This window comes from Diceros bicornis, chromosome 13, assembly GCF_020826845.1.
Source record: "Diceros bicornis minor isolate mBicDic1 chromosome 13, mDicBic1.mat.cur, whole genome shotgun sequence".
NCBI classification, from domain to species: domain Eukaryota; kingdom Metazoa; phylum Chordata; class Mammalia; order Perissodactyla; family Rhinocerotidae; genus Diceros; species Diceros bicornis.
The window spans coordinates 39997808-40020384 of record NC_080752.1 but is presented as its reverse complement, the minus strand read 5'-3'; the positions used below and the strand labels follow the sequence as shown (position 1 = coordinate 40020384).

Here is a 22577-nt window from a genome sequence, read left to right as displayed (position 1 = left end):
GGATCTGTGTACTGGAGATAAGGCCAGAGGTGTAACCACAGCTGCCATTTCTTGAGGTTCCTTATAAAGCAGGCTCTGTGCTGAGAGCTTTACATGCATTATATTATCTCACGAGATTTCCCAAAAATCTTATGAGGTAGAGTTATTAGGGATGAGAAAACCCAGGCTCAGCGAGTTGACAAAACTTGCCTGGGGTCACACAGTTAGTAAAGTGACAGGGCTTGGGTTTGAACCCAGAGCTGTCTGCTAGGAAGTGTGGGCTCTTTGTCACCATGCATTATTGCTACATCATCCTCACAGTCTGAGGATGAGGACCATGTATGAAGCTGGGGACTGCCTCTGGAGGGCTTTGAATGCCAAGTCAGACTGCATAAAAATCACACAACACCAGGCAGGAATCAGCAGATCTGGAATTTAGCAGCAGCTTCTAGCGGCTCTGCCACTCACTAGCCAAGGTCACTTCTCTGAGTCTCAGCATCTCTAGACCGTAGAGATGAGAAATGTAAATGGATTATCAGCAATGAAGGTTTTGAATGAGGGAGGGAGGCTCCTGTGACAAAAGGATTACTAGGGAGAAACCTGGAGATGTTCAAATATTTACTGAGTGTTGGGCTCCTGGGAATACAACAGTGAACAAGACAGCTCTGCACTCTGGGGGCGCGCGCGTGCGCACACACACACACACACACACACACACACACACACACACACACACCGTGCCTGCAAGGGGCAGGGCACAGCTTGGGAGAGTGAGGGAGGAACCTTTTATTGGAACAGACAAGAGCTCAGGCGCTGGCCTGTCCCAGATTGGACTGCCCGGTCTCAAATCGGCCAATTTGTGTGACCTTGGGCAAGTTACCTAGCCTCTGAGACTCTCCATCTTTACCACGAACATCATCGTTCTTCTTCCCAGGATTGGATTAAATTAAGTAAACCAACACATGTAATCACCTAGCAGGGTGCTTGGCATACTGTAGGTGCTCAACTGATGTTAGTATCCCCTATGAAGAGATACAAATGTTAGGCTCCTCCCCTCGCCCCCCTACCAATGAAGACAACCGATTCCTGGCTTTCATTTTTAGCGGGGCGAAAAAAGTATATAAATGCATACATGCTAGCTAAGCAAGAATGCAAACAATGCGGCCTGGGCGATGTTATTCCTGGGCCTGGATTCAGGTCAGGACTCCGCGCCAAAATGTTTCCCCCCACCCCCAGGGAATTCGGGCCCATGCCTCAGCGCGCTGCTCTGGCTGCCTCCGCACTGCACAACAGCCACCCTCTCAGTTTGTTTCGCGGGCTGCTAGTCCCAGCGGGCGGCGGGCGACAGCAGCTGTGGCGGCCCCTTTAAGCAGCGAAGCCCGTGTTGTAATCGCCGCCTTGGGGACGGGTCCTTTCCGGGGGGTGGAGCCTGTGCATGTTGCAGCGGCCAACCGCAGCGCGGCATTTTCCGCGGGAGATCTGAATTTCGCGGCACGCAGTTTGGCGCTAAAAAAAAAAGAAGAAAAAAAACAGGCAGAGAAAGGCTCGGGGACCAGAGAGCGAGGCGAGAGGGAGTCCGTGCAACCGGTCCCCCTCCGTGTCCGAGGGTATCGCGTTTCCAACGAGCCAGCGGGCACCCCAGAGACACCCCCCCCCGGAGCGGGCCGGACCCCAGGTGCCGAGGCCTTCCGGGGGCGCGGGGCCGTCCCGGGTCGCGGCCGCCCTCGGGGCGGGGCAGCCCCTGGCCGTGCCGCCGCCGCAGCCACCGGGCGATCTCCAAGCGGTGATCTCCAAGCGCCGCTCGGCTCGGCCGCGGGCCAGGAGGGGAGGGTCCGGCCTTGCCCCGCAGACGTCCATTGGCGGCTTCCCCTGGCCTCCGCGCCATGCCGCGGGCCGTGTGAGCCGGCGTGGGCTCGGGAGCCCGCAGGTGTCCGCGGGCGCGCCAGGCTCGGTTGGGGAGGGGGCGCTGCGCTCGTCATGCTGCAAGGGCCCCGAGCCCTAGCTCCCGCGGCTGGGCCGCCCCTCAAGGGGCTGCCCGCGATGAGCCCCACCGAGCTGTGGCCGACCGGCCTCAGCAGCCCCCAGCTCTGCCCGGCCACCACCACCTACTACACTACGCTGTACCCGCAGACTGTGCCTCCCGCTGCGGCGCCGCCGGGCACCTGCCTCGACGCCACCCCTCACGGACCCGAGAGCCAAGTTGTGCGATGCGTGCCGGCTGGCCGGCTGGCGGTAATGCTGGGGACCCCATCGCTTCCACCTACGCTTTTCCGGGTGTGGGAAAGGAGGGAGGGGCGCCTTGGACCCGGTTTGAGTGAAGCAGGTAGAGTTTGGGGAGGGACAAGGGGAGTTTTCGGCTTCCCGAACAACCATTGCCCCCCATATCTGAGTATTTCATTTTCAGACTTGGGATGAAATAACCCCATCCATTGGAGGAAAGTGGAATGAGCACTGGATTGGGAGGGTGGAGACCCAACCCACTACCCCCAGTGCACTGTGTGACCTTGGGGAAGTCCGCAGAGCCAGCTTTGCCCACATTCATTCATTCATTCATTCATTGTTTGGCCCAGAAACCAGTACAAGACACCTGCTATTGTCCAGGTACAGAGCTTGGCCTGAGGATACTGTGGGGACTTTAAAACGGAGGGGAGGTCTCTCAGGTCCAGTCTGGCTTGGACAGACTCCAAATTTTCCATCCAGCCTACTCCTTCCCAATTATCTGCCCTAGGTCCTCCCCCAGGCCCAGTCTTCCCTTCCAGACAGCCAGTAGCAGGTGCAAGTTGGAGGCAGCCCCCTGGAGTTCTTGTTCAGAATGATTGTTCCCTCCTTAAGCCCCCAGGCACATTGCCAGGGAGGGCCCGAAGTGTGGTGGCACCAGGCGCAGGGTGTGTTTTGTGGGAGTGGAATTCCTGGAGCCCATGAGAATCGAAACAACTATAGGGTGGGGTTGGTGTGGGAACCGCTGTGAGGGAGTGGCATGGTGGTTGGGGAGCCTGGTTTCTGGTCCTGACAGCCACTAATTCACTGTGTGTCCTTGGACAAGTCTTGGCTCCAGTCTGGGCTTCAGTTTCCTTTTCTTGAAAATGTGTGTGTGCATGGTAGCTGTGGGGCTAACTCAGGTCACTTGCAGCTCCAGGTTCTGGGTTGTGGAAGCAGGCTCCAGGGAGCGGAGAGGGGCGTGTTGTAGGTTTGCTTAGTTGTGAGTGATGAATAAGTTCAGGGACAGGGATAAAATCACCCCCCACTGCCCTAGAGGCATCTGGTCAGACCCGTGTCAGACAGCAGGCACAGACCCCCAGCCATCTCTGGAGGCAGGCAGAGCCCCCACTCCCTGCTACTGGAATCATGCTTTGCCCATGCTCAAGGCTTTAAGCTCCCCAGAGCCCCTTCCTGCACAGTATTTTCAGCTAAGAGGAAGGAGTGCTCGTCCCATTTTACAGGTCAAGCAGCCAAGGATAACCAGGACTGAGGATCTATCTTTTGTTCAGCAGTTTACAGCCTAAAACAGTTTTGTACCCTGTGAAGTAGATGGTATTAGTAGCTTCATATTGCAGGGGGAAACTGAGGCTCAGAGAGGGGATGTGACCTGTCCAGGTCATACAGAGAGATGTATGACCCACAGGGCATTGATCATTAGTGTCTTCTCTGCAGCCTTGACTTTCCCCAGTGCTGCCTGTCTTAGGAGCTGGGTGCCCCCAGGAAAGGGGCTCAGTGGCAGGCGATATCCTCTGGCCAGCTGCCTTCAGGCGCTCAGGCGGAGTTTCAGTAACAGCTGTGGTTTTGAACTGCTTGCCTCCCTGAGAAGCCTGAGTGCATCTGTCTGTACCTCCCTCCCAGAGGGGCTCAGTGATCACAGCAAGAATGGCTCTCTTTTACTGAACGCCTCTCATGTGCCAGGCACTGCTTGGCACTCTTATTTGTTATCTCCGTCAAGAAGCCTGGGATGAGGCATCTTACAGATGAGGAAACTGAGCAGAGACGTGAAGTCACTTGTCCAAGTCATAAGCCAAGAAGTAAGAGAGTCTCCTTGCCTCAGACCACCCTAAAGGCAACCAGGCCCAGAGCTCCCTCTCCTGTCCGTCCCCAGATGCCCGTGCCCCCCAGCCCTGTGGGCAGGCCTTGGCCCGCTGCTTACTCATTTCACCAGGGTGTGACCTGGAACAGCTCCAAACCCAACCCTGGGTGTGGCCACTTGCTTTGCGGCCAGGCTGCAAAGTGCAGGGTGAGCAGGATTTGTTGGGGAGCTGCTGTTTAAAGGGAACTCAGGCACTGCCCAGGGATGGCAACCAAGTTCAACTGCAGAATAAAGGCCAGAGCCCAGGTCTCCTGGCTCCCTGTCTAGCGCTCCTCCACCACCCTCTGGCGAAGGCTTGGGATGCTCTCGTTGAGTACCTGCTCCGGCCAGGCGCACGGTGGGATTCTGCAGAGTTCTCCTTTCCTTTTCATTTGTCTGTATTTTTTAATTTTCCTCTGAGAACCATGAAAGAAAATGAACATTTTAATGAACAACCCTACAAGATGGGTCAGATGAGCATATGCAGGCTCAGGGAGGCCAGGCAGCGAATCCCAGGCTACCGAGTGGCAGAGCTGGGATCTGAAAGCCAGGCTCTCTGACACCTGCTCCTACCCCACCATCTAACTTAAGACTTGGGGCTCAGGGGAGACCTGGCTACACCCACTGTGTGACCTTGGGCCTGACAGTTCCCCTCCTCCAAGCCCCAGTTCCCTCATCTAGGTACCCGTAAGGGAGTTGTGTCTGGTGGTCTCTGGCCCTCCCACCTCTGGGGCTGCTGGAGGAAGGAGCACTGCTCTTCCCCCTCCAGGTTGGCAGGGTGGGCTCAAATCCTAACCAGGCCTTTTAAGAAACAGCCAAAGGGGCTGCCTGAGAGGGTGCAGGGTAGAGCCACGCTGGCCTTTGCTCTTGGCACATCCCTTCTCTTTTCAGCTCCCCTCTGAACTTTCCCCTTGCTGGGGCCCCTGGCACTTGAGTGACAGCAGCTCCCCTGCGTGAGCAAAGCACTTTGCTGTCTCACTGAATCCTTGGCAGAGGCTGAGCAGATTATCCCCTTTTTACAGGTAAGGCTCAAGAGGTCAGCTGATTTCCCAGCTCACCAGCCTAGATGGGAACCCAGGCGGGTCTGACCTCAAGGCCTATGCTCAGCCTCTCCTTGGTCCTCATCCTCCTGGGCTTGCCCTCTGCCACCTCTGCTCCACAGGCGCAGGCCCATCCACGGGCTGACTTTTCTCTGGGCAGTGCCCAAAGGTGTCAGGGAGATGTCCTCGGGTGGGGGACACTTTGCTGCTTAGGGACCCTTGGAGTACAGGATGAGGGTGAGGGAGAGTAAGAGAAGGGAGCGGGCTGGGTGTGTGTGAGTGAGTGTGTGTGTGTGTAAAGTGATGGGGGCAGGTGGGCATAGCCAGGCCTTGGCTCAAATTCTAGCAAATTCTGGGGCAATGTGTGTGGAATGGAGCTGAGGCAGCCTGGTCCTTGGCTTTGGAATCAGACAGACCTGGGTTTAAACTCTGGCTCTGTCCTTTGTCTGTGTGACCTTGGGCATGTGGCTTAACCTCTCTGAGTCTCCATTTCTCTCCTGCCAAGAGATAATGCCAATACTGCTATTGCAGGACTGATGAACATGTGATAGGCCCAGTACAGGTCCTCTGTTTAAGGTCCTCCCCTTCTCCCCACTCTGCAGGTAGTGAGGTTCTTCCTGTTGTGTTCTGTGAACTCAGCAGGGGCAGGCTCCTGGCAGGTGGGAGAGGCGGGTGGGGTTGGGGAGATTCTGGGCTGCCCCACCTCTGCCTCAGGTGGAAGTCGGCCTGACTTCCCTTCCTCTCCCTGCCCTTGGCATCCCCTCTGAGGGGTGGATGAAGGATCCTGGGATGGACAACCTCTATCAGGACTGCTTAAGGCCTTGGAGCTCACCAAGTCTCAGTTCCTTTGCTGTAAAGTGGGGATTCGTGGTGCTGGGAACTTTCAGTGAGGTGATGAATGTTGGGGCTTGGCCCAGGGCATGTGGCAGGTCTCAGCAAATGGTTGGGCCTTTCTCCAGAGACAAGATGAGACTAGAGCAGGTCACCTTCCCTAGAATTTAGAATCTCACCAGCTGGGAGGTTATAGGAGGAATATTCCAGAGAGACTTCAAGAGGAATGGATCATGTCCAGGTCTGGGTAGGGGTGGAGGAGAGGAGCATCATATCCAGGCTCCTCAAACAAGAAGCAGGGCTCCTCAAATCAGTCCAGGAAGACTTCCTGGAGGAGGCAGGAGGGGGAGGAGGGGAGCTGATAACAGGAAGAGCTGTCACCACCTCCCGCACCTGTCAGCCCAGCTGTGCTCAGCAGCGGTTAGAAGTCTCAGCCCTGCGAGCATGACCTCACCACCAAAGGTTAAAATAGGCCTCTGTATCCCAACCAGGGGAGGTGTGACTGGGGGAGGGGGAGAGGAAGGAAATGGGCTCAGTGACCCCCAGAAGGGTGTGTCAAAGAAGAAGCCAAGATTGGAAGGGACTCTGCATTTCCTGCACACCTACTGTGTGCTGAGCCACAGGCTGAGCACGTCACAGAAGTTATCTCCTTGAGTCCTTACAACAGCCCCTTGAGGGAGGTATTTTCTGCCCCATTTTACAGAGGAGGAAACTGAGGCTCCTAGATGTGGAGCATTTCCCCAGGTCACACGGTAAGCCCGCGAAGGAGCTGGGAGAGTCAAGCCTGGGGCTCTGACCTGTGCCCCAGTGCCCCAGTGCCCCAGCCCTGCCCCTGCCCAGCCCTACTCAGGAGAGAGGCCCCTTCCGGGCCAGCGCAGCCTCTGGGCCTAATTGGGGCCGGGTGGCAGTGGGGTGGAGAGGAACAGATGGGTCTGTGGTTTGATTTCCCCAGCAGGTGTTTCCCAAGCTTGGCGGGAACAGGGAGGGGGGGCAGGGGGACCTCAGCTGCTAGTCCTTAAGACACAGGGGAAGGATTCATTGTCTGCCCCTCTCAGCAAAGAAAGAATGGCAAATGGAGTCTATTCAGGAGGCCCTGGGGCCCTTGAGCTGGAGCCCAAACACAGTGGGGGGGGCGTGTTTGCACTGCTTCCCGATGTGGGCACCTCCCTGGGGTGTGGCACAGAGCCAGGAAGTCCCCTGGGCCTGGGCGGATGCCCAGCCCCACCCTGATAAGGGCCAGCTGTAGGGCTGTGATGGGCACATGGTCTGGCTGACCCAGCTGCTTCTGTAGGGGGGGCCTCTCCCCAGCCTGATGTGGTTTAGGCCCCACCCACTTCTTCCTCCCTGCATTATCTCCGGGGTGTGGGGGGGAGGAGGCAGATGTAGAAGTGACCTTGGGGCCTGTAATTAAGGAAGCCTGAGCTCTTGGCCAGACTAGCTATCCTAGGGTCTCAAGTGCCGGGGCTTCAGAGGATGGGAGTGTTGTGTGCCCCTCAGAAAACAGGACTTTCTTCCCCTGAAAGCTCACTTTTCAGGCCATTGATATTTCCTCACCAAGTACAGTGATGTTTCACCAGGACTGGTGGTAAACTGAGGCAGGAGGTGGCTGCCGGTAGCCTCAGTACTTTGGCTCCAGGTCAGGGAAAGGCTGAGGAGGAATGATTCTCAAACTCTGCCTCTCTCTCCCTTCTCTCTCCAAGGCCAAAAGGAAGCTGGACCTGGAGGGAATCGGGAGGCCTGCGGTCCCTGAATTCCGGACTCCCAAGGGGAAGTGCATTAGAGTCGATGGCCTCCCCAGCCCCAAAAGTAAGCCGCACTGATGGGGCATCTAAGGGCAGGCTCAGGAGACTGGGGGTGGGGTAAGTGGGGGCAGAGGGCAGCAGCCCTGCCCAGATCATCAGGAGTAATATTTGTAGCACACTTCCCAGTTTACAAAACAGTTTCCTGTGCCTTCTCTTGCTGAATCCTGCCAGGTGGGTAAGATTATCCCCCTTTCACTGCTGAGGCCGCTTGAGACTCAGAGCGTGAGTGACTTGCCCAAGGTCACATTGCCAGTAAGTGGAGTCAGGACTATAACCCACTCTTGCACAGCTTCTCCCGCACATACACCACTCCCGTGATCTGAATGTGATGACCAACGTTTTATTGGGGAGCTTACTCTTTTTAAAAAGTTTTTCTATTTAGTTCAATCTGACCTTTCCTACAAGAGAGAATCTGGCTCAGAGACGAGTGGGGGCTAATCAGGGTCATGCAGACAGAGAGCTAAGTAAGAGATTCAAAGGGAAGTGAAGCTTGGATTCATCCAACCCATGCTACCTCAGAGGTTTCTCAGATCTGGAGGCTGCCCAGGTGGTGACTTCCTAAAGCTAAGTTGAAGGGAATTTCTGCCTCTTGATATTTTCAGACAATATTCTGGTTAGAGCGGGAGTTAGCAACTGGGTTAGGGAGGAATACTAATTGGGGGGTCAGAGACTTAATGAAGAAGGTATGTGACTGGGTGGGAAGCATGAGGGTCAGGAATTTGGGGGTCTGGGCAGGGCTCTGCCCTGACCTGACTGGTCACTCCTCTTCTGTGAACCTTAGTTGTCTCATCTGTAAAACGCGGTACAGTTAGATCAGGAAGGGCAAGAAAGCTTCCTCCAATTGATTGGTAGAGGCTGCCCAGAGCTCTTTATTGAAGGATCCTAGGTGCACTAATCAATTAGTAATGTCTGCCATGGATGCAAAACTTGACAAAACAGTCTATTTGCCAAATGCTTGCCATCTGTATTTTAACAGATTTGAAAGTCCCCTGCCAGAGGAATCTGAGACTCTCTAAAACTCAGTTTCCAGAACTAGGTTGGCCACTAACTTGCTATATGACTTGCAAGTCACTTGATTGCAAAAGTCCTCTTGTGGTTTAAGATGCTGCAGCTGAGATGTGGTCTTGTGACACTGACCTCATTAAGAAAGGAACCTTTTTCATGAACCTTCCCCATTTGATGTTATAGGTCTGATTCCTCTCAGATAATCATTGGGCTACACATGGAAAGAAAAAGCACATCTATAAAAATGTACTTGAATCCAAGCTCATCATTCCCTCCTTACTCTAATTCCAAATTCCTGACATAACTGGCAGGATAGGGTAATGGTTAAGAAGGAAGACTCTGGAGGCAGACTGCCTGGATTTAAATCCCAGCTTTGCCACTTTCTAGCTGAGGAAGTTACTTAACCTGTCCACCTCAGTATTCGCATCTATAAAATGGGGATAATTGTACACCAACTTTATAGAGTGTGGTAACGATTAAATTTGTTGTATATGGAAAGTGCTTAGAACAGTGACCTACACACGGTAAGCATTATTGGTGGTGGTGGTGTTGGTATGGCTGCCCGAAGCCATGGTGGAAGGGTGCTCTGAACCAGGAGTTAAGATGCTCGGTTTCCAGTCCTGACACTGCCCCTGACTGTGAGACCCTAAGCAAGTCCCTTTCCCTCTCTAGGAATCAGGTTCCCTGTTTGGACAATGGTGGTGAATGACCCCTGTCTCACAGCGCTCCATAAACTGGAAAGGGGGTGGTACTTCATGGGTCCAACTCAATGGAGGAGGTTTCCCAGACTGGCCCTCTCTGAGCAGTGACCGGGCCCCTCTCCTCCTCAGCCCCCAAGTCCCCAGGCGAAAAGACTCGGTATGACACGTCACTGGGGCTTCTCACCAAGAAGTTCATTTACCTCCTGAGTGAGTCCGAGGATGGGGTCCTGGACCTGAACTGGGCTGCTGAGGTGCTGGATGTGCAGAAGCGGCGCATCTATGACATCACCAACGTGCTGGAGGGCATCCAGCTCATCCGCAAGAAGGCCAAGAACAACATCCAGTGGGTGTGAGTGCCTGGGGCAGGGCTGAGAGCAACATCCAATGGGCATACGTGCTGGGGGCGGACCAAGAGCAACATCCAATAGGCTTACATTCTGGGGGCGGAGCTAACGTATTTAAGAGGCAGTGGACGAGCAGGTGTATCTGCTGGAGTAATGTTAGGAGAGCGTGGCAGAGGCAGGATGGAGGATGATTTCCGGGGTGTGTAACGGCTTCAGAGGATCCCAAGATTCCCCTTTTCTAGCTTAGGAAAGTCCCCTGGGAGCTGAGCGGTAGTAACCCAGACTCCTTCCGGCTCTGATATGTAAGTAGTCCAGACTCCCTTCCTCACTTCTACACACGCAGTCTCCTGCCGTTTAGGGGAGCCTGGGGCATAGGGTGGACAGAGTTGAAAGCCACACAAAAGTGGAGTCAGGCCTGACTTGTTTCTTTTCCTTAGCCCAACGCCTAAACCTCAAGTTCCAATCCCTGGCAGCTCCCTGGGAGCTAGGCAGGAGCACTGGTTTGCACAACCCAGGGGGCACGGCGTAGACCACGTGAATGGCCTCATCCTGGAGTTTTGCCCACACCATCTGTGCGGCTTTACACGGCAGCCCTGGGGTTGGGGTCCCTGGATGTGGACTGAGACTGATAGTGCGGGGCTGCTCTGTTCCCAGAGGCAGGGGAATGTTTGAAGACCCCACCCGGCCTGGGAAGCAGCAGCAGCTGGGGCAGGAGCTGAAGGAGCTGAAGAGCATGGAGCAGGCCTTGGACCAGCTCATCCAGAGCTGCTCTCTGAGCTTCAAGCACCTGACCGAGGACAAGGCCAACAAGAGATATCCTCTTTGGCTGGGGGGAAGGAGGCAGGCAGCAGGGGCCTGTTGCATGCTTGCATTTATTCAGAGTTGATGTGGTACTTCCCTGCAGGGACTAACTCACCCTGGGGTCTGGTATATCTGCTTCTTCCTTCCTTCATGGCTTTTCCTCTTGAGTCTGTTGGAGTTCTCATTACAAAAATAAGACAAATATGTTTTTTTAGGTATGGAAAATGGAGAAAAGAAAGAAAGAGCTGCTGCCTTAACATAGCCATTGTTCCTTAACTATGTACAGGGCGTGTGTTAGTCTGCGGCCACTGTACATAACATTTTATATCTTGCCTTTCTCCACTTAGTATATTACCATAGACTTTTTATATTGTTATATGTCCTTCCCAACTATTCGATTGATCCACATGAAATTGCTGATATTGGACCATCTTTTACCTACAAAAACAGCAATTTCATATTGTTTAAACTCATTTTATTTGGTTTGAGAATGTCCTGCTCAGACTATACTCTGGCTTATTGATAAGGCCTAGAATGGACATTTAGGTCGATTCTAGATCTCTACTTTTGTAAAGCAACATTGTGATGAATATTTTTGTGTATAGAACATTTTCCCAAATTTTTTACTTATTTCCCTAGGTTGGATTCCTAGGATCGAAACAATGAGGTCAAAGAGCATGGACTTTGCTAAGGCTTTTCAAACATTTTTCCCAAATGGTTTCACCATCTAATTGGTTTTCGGATCTGACCTTGTATTTTTGGAAGGATGCTAGGTGTGAGAAATATAAAGAAATAAGATATGTCTTCCTGCCTTCTCAGAGCTAATGATCTAGTTTGAGACATGAAGATTTTATGTAAAAAGCTAATATAATGCAGCAATTTTTTTAATGGTTTATACCCCTATTTGCTTTCCAAAGGGATCCAAGGTAGCTTATGACTTTAAAAGAACAGGTTACAGTTTTTGGTTATTTCTAAGCTGTGTAAGGAGTGAGAAAGATATTCAGAGGCTTAGGAGAGGTGGGGGTTTGAATTTTGACCAGTCACTTCTCTTGACTCTCTTGCCCCTACACTGGCCTATGTGACTTACCAGGACATCCGTGCTGTTGGCAACTTTAAGGAACAGACAGTGATCGCTGTCAAGGCCCCTCCACAGACAAGACTGGAAGTGCCCGACAGGAGCGAGGTGAGAGGGGAAGCATTGGGTGGAGAGCAGGGTTAGGAGGGTCCTGGGCAGCTGTGCAGGCTCTGTCCCTGGCACTGCCCAGCCCCAACCTTCCCAGGTCCATTCTGGTGCCCATGGCAAGATTGGTGGTCTCTGAGCTGGGGCAGAAATGGCAGAAGCTGGAAATGATAACAAGCATCAGGTTCTGGCCTGAGAAAATCTCTGTTCCTGGTTTCTTTCTGTGTCCCCCCAGCCCCTGCGTTCCTGCAAACACACACTTGTGTGCCCACCCACAGCGGTGTTAGTACTTACAATAATCCTTTCATGTGAACCATGCTCTCCTACGTTGAAGACCAAAATTCTTAACACTTCCTATAAGGCCCCCTGTGCTCTGACCTCACCAGCCTCCTCTCGCATGCTGCCCCTTTCTGTCTTTGCTTCAGCCACACTGACCTGCCTGCAGTTTCTCCACCACACTAAGCTCGTCCCCAATACAAGACCTTCACACATGCTGTTCCCTCCAGCTGAAATGCTCTTCCCTTTGTCTGCCTGGTTTACTCCTATGCATCCTACAGGTCTCAACTTGAATATCACTTCCTCAAGGAAGCTTTCCCAGATTACCCCCAGACTTCATAACCGCCTTGCTTTCTACCACACTTAACCTCCATTTGCTGGGATATATTGGTGATTACATGATTATGTTCAGCTTTGTCTATTAGTCTGTGGGCTCCCTAAGAACATACTCCACTCACGTGGTACCCCCAGCCCAGAGCCAGACACGTAATACAGGCTTGAGAATTAATTTGTTTAATGGAAGAACATTAAGATAAATGAGGCCCCACCCCTGCCTTGGAGGAGCTCAGGCCCTAGTGGGAAAAAGACCCCAGCAAGCAGTGATGCTGTCATTCATAGACCGAAGATGTGCTTTCAGGGCCCAGAGAAACGACAGTTGGAGGAAGAGGCCACAGGTGGTGACAGTTAAACTGGGTCCTAAAGAATGAATAGGACTTTTGCCAGGTGAAGTGGGGGTGGGTGGAGGGGACTGCGTGAGCACAGGCATGGAGACTGGAGTGCATGGGGAAGGGCGTGTGTGTACTCAGTTGTGGCTCAAGCTGCGGGTCTGTGGTAGGGAAGAAGCAGGGCTGCGAAGGCCAAGTATCAGGACTCTTGGTTACTAGTAACAGAAAGCCGAGTCCAACTGGCTTAAGTGAGGGGGGCGGCAGGGAGAAGCTAAGTGACAGGTCCGGGGGAAGATTTGGAGATTGCAGGCAACGCTGGATGCAGGGGCTCGAACTATGAGTTTAAGTCTGCCTCTTGCTCTCCGTCTCTCCCTCTGCCGTTCTCTTTGCTGACTCCATTCCCAGGCGGGCTCTCCCTTGCCGTGGCAAAGATAGCTTTTATGATACCGGCTCAGCACCCCCAATGGGAGGGAGCTTCCATTTCCCACACGTCCTGAGCCAGATGCTGATCGGACTGACCTGAGTCATGTGCCACCCTGAACCCCGGTCACCGTCACTCTGACTCCCAGCCTGCATCCCAAGCTCACCCATTGGAGTTGGAGAAGGGTGCTGCCCCTGCCCCCCAAAACTATATGACCCGAGAGTGGGGGAGGAGTGACTTCCCAAAGGGAAATCAAGGTATTCTCCCTAAAAGAAGGGACCTGGGGGCCAGACAGGCAACAAAGCAGATGTCCACAGGCCAGAGGGGCAGCCCCGGGGCCCAGCTCAGGAGCTGAGCTTCCTCTCATGGACGGTGGGAGCCACGTGTGTCCGTCCATATTCACTGACCCATGAGTAAGTGTCCAGCTGCCCAGAGCCGTGACCTGGCTTCTCTTCCTCCTCCAGGAGAACCTGCAGATATATCTGAAGAGCACGCAGGGGCCCATCGAAGTCTACCTGTGCCCAGAGGAGGTGCAGGAGCCAGACAGTCCTGCCAAGGAGCCCCTCCCCTCTACCTCCACCTCCAGCCCCAGCCCTGACTCCGCTCAGCCCAGCAGCAGCACCAACCCTGGGATCCCGGAACCCGCGGCATCCCCAGGTAGGGCTCTGTCCAGAGGGGCAGGAGGTGGGGAGAGCAACCAGCCTTACGGTTTCTCCTTCCACGTCAACATTCGTTGGGTGCCTACCTTCTACCCAGCAGCAGGGGGTACAGCCCTTCTTCCCCACATGTGTGCCTCACACTTTACACTCTATAAAGCACATGTGCATTTCTTGTACCACTGGCAGGCTGATGCTGCTCTGGGGCAGAGTGGGGCCTGGGTTTGAAGCCCACTTCTTCCCTTTAACAGCTGTGTGACCTTAGACAAGTTACTTAACCTCTCTTTGCCTCAATTTCCTCATCTGTAAGTTGGGCATAGTAATGAATAGTATCTACTTCATAGGTTGTTGTGAGAACGAAATGAGTTAATATAGGGAAGCTCTTAGAAGGTGCCTGGCAGTAACTGTTCGCTGTTATTACCATCATTACCGCCACTGCCGCGAGTCCTGCTGCTTCCATGACGACTGCTCAACAAGCCCACAGTAAATGGAAACTATAGGTGTTTTGAGGAAGGCTCAACACTTTCTTGGGAGATAATAATGAGGGTTTTTTGAACCACGACTGTACCAGCCACATCCATTTTCACATGACTCCTCCCAGCAGTTCTTGGGGTGAGTTCTCTTATTCCCAGTCTAGAGATAACTGAACTGAGCAGAGAGGTGACATGACTTGCCCGAGGTCTCCCAGCAGGGAGGACACAGAGCTGTGTCTTGAACGTCGGTCTCCACACTCCTGGCCCAGTGCTTTCTCCACAAGGCACAGAACAAATCAAGGAAGGGACCCCGGCTGGGGGTGGACGGTACAGCTAAAAGGTAGCTACACCCAGCAGGAAGGAGCATGAGCTCGTCGCAAGGGAGCAGAGGCAGGAGAGGTCCCTGAGGGCTTCCCAGGGAGGGCGGGAGTCTGGAAGGAGTAGAAATGGGAGCCGGTAAAGGCTCCTCCCCCAGAATGGTTTTTGCCATTTACTGGGGTCACACATCAGGTCAGACCGGCAGGCTCCTTCCAGACCTTGTAGGCCCATGTCCCACTTCCTGTTTTCTTAGCGGTAGAATTCCCTTAGTAGAACCCTAGCGTTTAAACAAACACAGAGCTAGAACTGGTCTGATGGAGGAGGTTTGGTGGGGGGCTTCTACAGAACACAGGTTGGATTCCATTTCTTTAACTCATAGGTTGACAAAGTATTGCCTGCAGGCCAAATCTGGCCTGTTTTTGTATGAGCCATGACCTAAGAATGGTTTTCATATTTTTAAAGAGTTGTAGGGGAAGAAAAAAAAGAAAGTGACCATTTGACAGAGACCACACCTGTCCTGCAAAGCCTAAAACACTATCCAGCCCTTTACTGGAGTTTGCTGGACCCTAATATAACTCAACCCTTCATTTTACACATAAGTAAACTGAGGACCAGAGAGGGCAAATGACTTCCCCAAGGTCACACAGCAAGTTGGTGCTAGAGCTTGGGAAAGAGCCCAGACTCCTCTTCTTTAGTGATCTCACCTGTGTCCTGGCCTCATCCAGAGACCAGGGCTTCTCCCTGTACAGCCATCTGTTCCTCTGGGCACCTCCCAGTGCCTATCTGCCCCTCCAGACCTGTGCTCCACCCTATTCTCCCTCCTCCTGCACTCTGCCTTCTCGCTCTGCTGTCAACATGTGCACGGCTCTCCAAAGTTAGAACCACTTTCACTTTGGTTGTCCTCTGAGACCTTGGGCGGAGGGGGGGACCCTGCCACGTAAGCGAGGGCGAGATTTTTACCTCGGTTGTACAGATTGAGAGTGTGAGGCCCGAAAGGAGTAGAGGCGTGCAGAGCAGTTGCTGGTGGAAGCACAGAAGCCGGCTCTGTGCCAGGGTCCAGGCCACGGCTGCCCCCTCCACCCTCACCACATGGCCTCTTAGTGTTGTCCCTGCTGAAGGGAGCAGGAGGAAGTTTTCTGGAAGGTGTGCACACACCCACACACACCCCCATGTTCTGGCCTGAAGCAGAGTCATTGTGAGGTGTGGGTGCAGGGGCCACGCCCAATGAAGAGCCTAGTACAGTCTTGAGACCCGGTTCTGTCCCTCGTGCTGACATCACCAGGGGGATTGCTAACCCTTTGGGGCCTCAGTTTCCCTCATCTGTAATGGAAGGGGTTTAAACAAGAGTCATCTCTGACATCCCTCCAGGCGCTGACATTCCGAGGTAAACCTAAATGTGGTCGACGGGGCAGGAGTGGAAATTGGGGGACTCGATTTGAGTCTGCACCTCACCCCCTATGACCTGGTGACTGTAGGCGAGTCCTTTAACCCCTCCAAGCCCCTGTCCCCACATCTCTAACACAGGGACACTTGAAACTCCCTCATGATTAGGGGATGGGTTTTAGGAGATGATACAGTGTGAATATGATTTTTTAAAAAGCTTATGTGAACTGAGCACCTACTATGTGTGGTTTTGGAGATACGGAAGTGAATACAGGCTATTCAGAGTGCGCTGGAGACACTGATATTATAAAGGGCAGTTTTCTTCTGGATGTGATCAATGGCGAGAGAGAGAGCAAGGTCCAGCCTGTAGCAGAGGCAGTCATGTGTGTTATCTGTTACTGCTTCCAGCAACTCAAGAAGGTGGATCCTTATTTTTCCTTGTGTGAAAAAATGTGGCACTGGGTCCTATAGCCAGTGAGAGGTGGGGCTGGGGTCTGAGCCCTCGTCCTCTGCGCTCCCAAGCCAGGCCTCTTACTATAACAGCTGCACACCTCTGCAGTGCACTGAACAAACATTCGATTTTTTTTCATTCAAATACATTTAATTGACTTCTTTGAGCCTCAGTTTCCTTATCTGTAAATAGGGTTAACAGCATTGCCGCTTGAGTGTCCTTAGGAGCAGAGCCAGGCCCCAGTAAGCCCTTGGTAAATAGGAGCCATTCTTATTATAGACAAGGGCATGCAGGCCCAACGTGAGGTTTCTGCAGACCAGCTGCTCTTTACCTGCACGTACCTTTTAATCCTCTCAACAGCCCTGTGACGTGGGTATAATCGTCATGCCCATTTTAGAAGTGAGGAAACAGAGGCTCATGCACATTAAGTCACTTGCCCACAGTTACACACCTAGTAAGAGGTTGACCAGGCGGTCTGGCATACTACACAGTTGCATTTTCAAACGATGCTTGGTTGGGGTTTAGGGAATGACTCAAATGGTGAGACTGTGGGCATCAGGATTTATGTGGCAGGGGATTTCCAGTTCCCTGTTCCACATCCCTGTAGGAAACCACCTTCTTACCTCTGAGTACAAACGAGCTTAGTGTTCTGAAGAATAGCTGCTGGCCAGTGAGGCTGGCGAGGTTGAGTGTGAGCTGTGGGGGAAGGTGGGAGAGGGAGGAGAAAGGCAGGCAGGGGCCAGGTCACACAGGGCTTCCTCAGCCCTGGTTGGAACTTGGATTTTATTCTAAGCCATGTTTAAGTCAGCGCACAGACTGCAAGGGGCAGGAGTAGAAGCAAGGTGACTCCTTGGTAAGGCGGCTCCCGCTGTGGCCTTGGTGAGAGAGGAGGGGGAGGACCAGGACCACAGCAGGGCAACTAAAGAGAATTGGGCAGCATGGAGAATTCATTTGGTTGTGGAGATGGCCACACCTGGATGGAACGCAGGGGAAATGGCAGGGTTACAGTGATTCTTGGGCCTTTTGGCCGAGGCAGCTGAGTGAGTAGTGCTTCATTAATTGTGATAGGGAGACGAGGGGAGACACAGGTTTAGGGGAAGACCAGGAGTTTGGTTTTGACATGCTGAGTTCTGATGTAGCTTAGACATCCAAGTAGAGATGTTACAGGAGGAGTCATGCCGGAGCCCAGAGCTCGGGAGGATGTCCTTGCCAGAGGTGAGCACTTGGGAGCAGTAGGTCTAGGGATTTAAAGCCACAGGGCTAGCTGAGATCTCCTGGGGAGGAGCAAGCCAGAGGAGAGAAGAATCTGAGGATGGAGGCCTGGGACCTTCAGGGTTTAGTCGGGAAGAGGAGGAGGATCCAGCAAAGGAGACCAAGGAGAAGCAGCCAAAGAGGTTAGAAGAAAACCAGGAGAAGCTAGTGCATCTGAAGCCAAGTGAGGAAGATGTTTCAAGAAGGTTTAAACAACTGCATCAGATTCTGCTGGAAGGTCAAATAAGATGAGGCCAGAGAACCGATCTCTGGATTTAGGAACATGGAGGTCACGGGCTCAGTGGCATGGTGGGGACAGCCCCCAGGTTGGAGTGGGATGAAGAGTGAACAGTGGTGGGGAAGGAGAGAGTATGCACAGGCAACTCTTGGGAAATTTTACTATGAGAGGGAGCAGTGAAATGGGCTGGTAATTGGAGTCATAGGGCCAGGGGAGGATGCCTTCTAAAGACAGGAGTTATTCGAGTATGTCTGTGTTGATAGGAGTGACATAGTAGAGTGAGAGAAATTGATGATGCAGGAGAAAGAGAAGATGATTTCGGGGGCAAGGGCCTTGATAGTGAAAGGGGGTAGGGTTGAGTGTAGAAGCCGAGGGTGGGTTTTGAGAGCAGGAGACCCCACCCACTGAGAGGAGAGGGGAGAGAGGATGGGAGAATGAGGGTGGTTGCTGGGGCTGGTGCTGGGGAAGGGAGGGTGTCCCTGTGCCATTAGGTGTGGGGTAGAGTAGGAGAGAGGAGAAGGGTGCACAGTCATCCAGAGAACCGGAAGGCTATTCTTGTGCTCTGAGGTCTGACCAGAGGCTTTTGGGCACCAGGGCCAGGCATAACCCTTGTCTATTTGTCTCCAGCACCAGCGTTGACTCCCCAGCAGGTCCCACCGCCACCACCACCACCCCTTGTCCCCCTGGAGGCCACTGACAGCATGCTGGAGCTGCCACACCCACTTCTACAGCAGACCGAGGACCAGTTCCTGTCCCCGACCCTTCCGGGCAGCTCCCCTCTGATCAGCTTCTCTCCGTCCTTGGACCAGGACGACTATTTGTGGGGTCTGGACGGGGGTGAGGGCATCAGTGACCTCTTTGACTCCTATGACTTTGGGGACCTGCTGATTAATTGAGTGGCTCTGCCTGTCCCCAGCAGCCCTGCACATCTCTACCTCCTCACAGACAGACTGACAGGTCTCTGCCTGCATGGGGACATTGGACACGAGGTGCTGCCCTCAGGATGTGGGGGTCTCCTCCTCTCCTTTCCTACCCCCCTGCTGGCTGAAGCATCTGGGGGGGATGTGGAGGATACAGGTGAGATGTGTATCAGGGGTTGGGTCCTGACCTTCCTGATGGAAGCTGGGCCTGGAAAGGCCCATCCAGTCTTCTGACCTCTGACCCCTCTGATGTGAAGGGCCCCAGGTGAAGTGACCAGGTCCAAGGAAAGGTCCTGGCACCGCTTTTTGAGGGGTAATTAGGACCCTCAATTTATCAAGAAGCACTTAATACCTTTGTATTTATTTCAGGTTGAGTTTTGTTGGTTTGTCTTCTCTGAGTTTTAGCAGGGAGATTGTTCTAGTTTCTAGTAAGACTTCTCCTCAGACAGACCCAGCACTGTCTACTGTCCAAGGGCAGGCCTAGGCCTGGCGAGGCCAACTCGGATTTCCCTGCAGTGATTGGGGGCTGGGTCTCTGAGGGACCGTCTAGTTGGCTGGAATGATAATTGCACTTAGGCCTCGTAGTTCTGTCAGCGTCAGCGGCCGCAGCTGCAGGCCCTCTGGCCTCTCCTCCTGCTCTCAGCCCGACATCTCCAGCTGAGGTGCCAGCCTCGGGTTCCTGGTCTCCTCTGTCCCAGAGATGGTTCCAGGGGGCCATCCCAGTGCACGCAGCATTGAGGCTCCTGAGGAAACAGGAACAGCCAGTTAAGGAGACCCCCTTCCTGTGGAATTCCTTACCTCTCCCCTTAGAATGTAACAAACATCCTCCAGGGAGTCAGCAGAGAAGAGCTCCTGTGGAAGGACGGGCAGGAATGTGGAAGCAGCTGTAAGAGCTGCCGCGGGCACCTGTCCTCCGTTTCTGCCTCTCTCAGGGGCTGTTGTACACTGACGACCTGGGAGGCAGAAGCAGCTCCACCACAGGGAGGGGTGAGATGAAAACAAGAAACTGCCAGAAAGCACCCCCTCTGGTAACTGCCAGTATTGTCCTCCCATTCCCTGGAAGGATTTTTTTTGCCACGTTTGTTGAAGGGGGTGATTCTTTAAGGACCTCCCCTACCCTCCAGCTCTCCAGAGACCCCCAGGGACAGAGGTAACCAGGGCTTGATGGCACGTTGCCTCCTTTTGTCACAGGAATGCTGAAGGGGTGACAGGGAGGGGTCTTCATTGCAGACCAGAACTTGGCAGCTAATGGGGAGATGGGTTCATGTTACCCCTTCAGGCTTGGGGTCCTGAGAAGGTCTTTGGGCCTCACCCCATCCTCCAGAGGCTTGACCATCCCCCATTGTCCCTGTAGCCCAGCTGGGTGTGCGGGGGTCAGCTCTCCTCACCCGCCCAAACTGGGGTGGGGGTGCTCTGGGCTGAACCAAGGCTGTGCCTTCTGGACAGAGGCCGCCAGGGTGGTGGTCTCAGAGGCCCACCACCCACCCTCAGGGAGCTAGGTTTCCTCAGGGGCTCAGCTGGGCAGCACTTTTTTTTTTTTAAGTTTGTAGCATTAAGTTGATTGAAAATATGAAGTTGGCCTCATAGGATGCTCCTGAGTTGACCAACTGGCAGCTAAGGTTTGAGAGGTGGGCTTCTTTGGGGGAGGGGTCCCATGTGAGCTAATGCCCAGCTGGGGACAGTGGTGCCTTGATATTTGCTCAACTAGCTGGGCCCCCAAATTAGCACCCTTTCAGGTATGGTCAGCATGTCACAGATGCCCTACTCTATAGACAGGGCTAATTTTGTATGATTTACGGAAATGCCTTTCATCTCCCTTTCCCAAATACTCACAAGGGTCTTATCAGAAGCCTGTTTTGAAGCCCAACATGCCCAGGGCCAAGGGACCACCTTGGCCCTTGGGCGGGGCAGGAGGTGCTGCATGGGGTCTGGTTTGGGGCATGTGGGGATGGCATTGCTATTCTGAGGTCTCCACTCGGCTGCCATTTAGTGATGCACCATCTCTGAGGACAGAGATGTTTGACTTCCATTCCTTGGGCTGCCTAGAGCTTTCCCCTGGAAAAGAGAGAAGAGGAGAGGCCTGCAGGACCCACCGGGAATGAGTTTAATGGTGAAATCTGGCCAGAATTCAAGCTCATTCCCCAAATGCCCAGCCATAGGGCTGGACAGAGGGGCTGCCCCTTGGGCCCATGGCCTGTATCCTGAGCAGCTGCCCTGCCCCCTCATACACTGTCCTCTCCACACCCTGCCTGGCCTGGGAGCTAAACCACCCAGGCCAAGCCTCAGGCTTGGGGTGGGAAACAAGCTCGTACCTCTTTCTTGCCAGTGACACTTGAAACCTCCCATGTTCCAAGTGCTTTAAGAATGCGTTTTGAGTGGTATTTCCTTTGGGGGGCAGAGAAACTTTAAAACTAGGGCAGAAGAAAAGCCAGTTTTTTCTGAGGTATGTTATTTCTGCTAGGAAATTTCCCAGTCCCACCAGCGGCCCCCAAGTGACCTGTGTTCCCAGGGGCATCCAAGGCTCAGGGTCTCCAGGGAACCCAATAGCATTAAATTGTTCAGTAGAGTTGGAGATTTGGAGATGTCTTAAAACCAGGGACATGCTCCCGTGTCCCCTCCCGTTAAAAGTGTTAGCTAGACCAGAGTGGTGTCCCTTCTTCACGGCAAGGCTGTGGTCTGACTAGCGTGGCTGTAGGGAAGAAGAGGGAGGTGGGGAAGCTCGTATAACTGGCTCTAGGATGGTTTTGACTTATTTTCCTCTCCCCAAGTGTTCTCAGCTTCAGTTCTGCACAGAGTTTAGAGTTTGTAGTGAAAGAGTTTGGGTGTTTCTGCATCCGAGCATTGTGTGGCTTCGTGCATTTGAAGTGAAAGCTTTTGGGGTTGTTTGCAAGCAGTTTTCTCGTTCTCATCATTGTGTCCTGTGGTCCCCAACTCATCCTGGGACCCTGTTCTCCCACGAGGACCCTCAGTGACCAGAAGCCTGGCCAGCCTACTGGCTCCTGGGTAAGTGAAGAAGCCTTGTAGGTGGCACACGTCTCAAGGGTGAGTGGGCCCTGTGCTGGGACTGTACGGGTCACTTACCTCTGGCCTGGTTTCGCCCTGGGTCCTGCCTTGATGAGCACCATGTAAACCTCCTCGTGTTGTGATAATCGGGCATTAAACTGCAACTCTGGGCGCCTTGTCTCTGTTGTGCTTTCTGAAGGTTACCAAGTGTGGGTCTGGTCCTCCCAGCTTGGGGGTGGGGACTATCCTGACCAACTGGCTGATTTCTCCCCAGAAACAGCCTCCCTTTCCCACATCGGTTTATTACCACGCCCGAAATCTCCCCATTAAGACACTGAAAAGTTAGCAGCCCCTAAAATCTAAAATGTGAGCACCTGCCCTGCTCTGCCTCCATCACCTCCCACCTGGGCTGTTTCAACAGCTTCCTTAATATTCTTGCTGCCACCCATTCTCCATCCCATCCTCTACATCAGTGGTTCTCAATGTGTGGTCCTCGCTGAGAACTTGTGAGAAATGCATATTGTCAGGCCCCACCCCAGACCTTCTGAATAAGAAACTCAGGGGATGGGACCCAGAATCTGTCTTAATGAGCCCTCCTGGTGATTGTAATGCAGCTGAAGTTAGAGAACCCATGCCCTCCTACCCCAGAGAGATCCTTCTAAAATGCAGCTCTAATTGTGTCACTCCCCTACTTAGTGGTTAGCTCCTCTCTGCCCTCAGGATGAAGTTCCCCCCTTTGCTTGGCATGAAAGGCCATTTGCAACCTTACACCTGACTTACCCTCC

General features: G+C 53.4%; 1 protein-coding gene across 1 annotated transcript; it reads left to right on the top strand.

Annotated features, from left to right (window-relative positions):
• Nucleotides 1-1459: 1459 nt before the first annotated feature.
• E2F2 (E2F transcription factor 2) lies at nt 1460-21958 on the top strand. Its single transcript, XM_058553209.1, has 7 exons — nt 1460-2211; nt 7605-7710; nt 9542-9761; nt 10411-10569; nt 11626-11740; nt 13564-13756; nt 18497-21958. Exons 1-7 carry the CDS (start codon nt 1957-1959, stop codon nt 18763-18765), a joined length of 1317 nt encoding a protein of 438 aa, XP_058409192.1. The 5' UTR covers nt 1460-1956; the 3' UTR covers nt 18766-21958.
• The last annotated feature ends 619 nt before the right edge of the window (nt 21959-22577 follow it).

Bases quoted from the DNA above. Each gene is read 5' to 3' on its own strand.
- E2F2 (XM_058553209.1), top strand. From the start codon at position 1,957: ATGCTGCAAGGGCCCCGAGCCCTAGCTCCCGCGGCTGGGCCGCCCCTC. The intron at 7,711-9,541 runs GTAAGCCGCACT...TCTCCTCCTCAG, and splicing joins TGGCCTCCCCAGCCCCAAAA to CCCCCAAGTCCCCAGGCGAA. The intron at 10,570-11,625 runs ATATCCTCTTTG...TCTTGCCCCTAC, and splicing joins GAGGACAAGGCCAACAAGAG to ACTGGCCTATGTGACTTACC.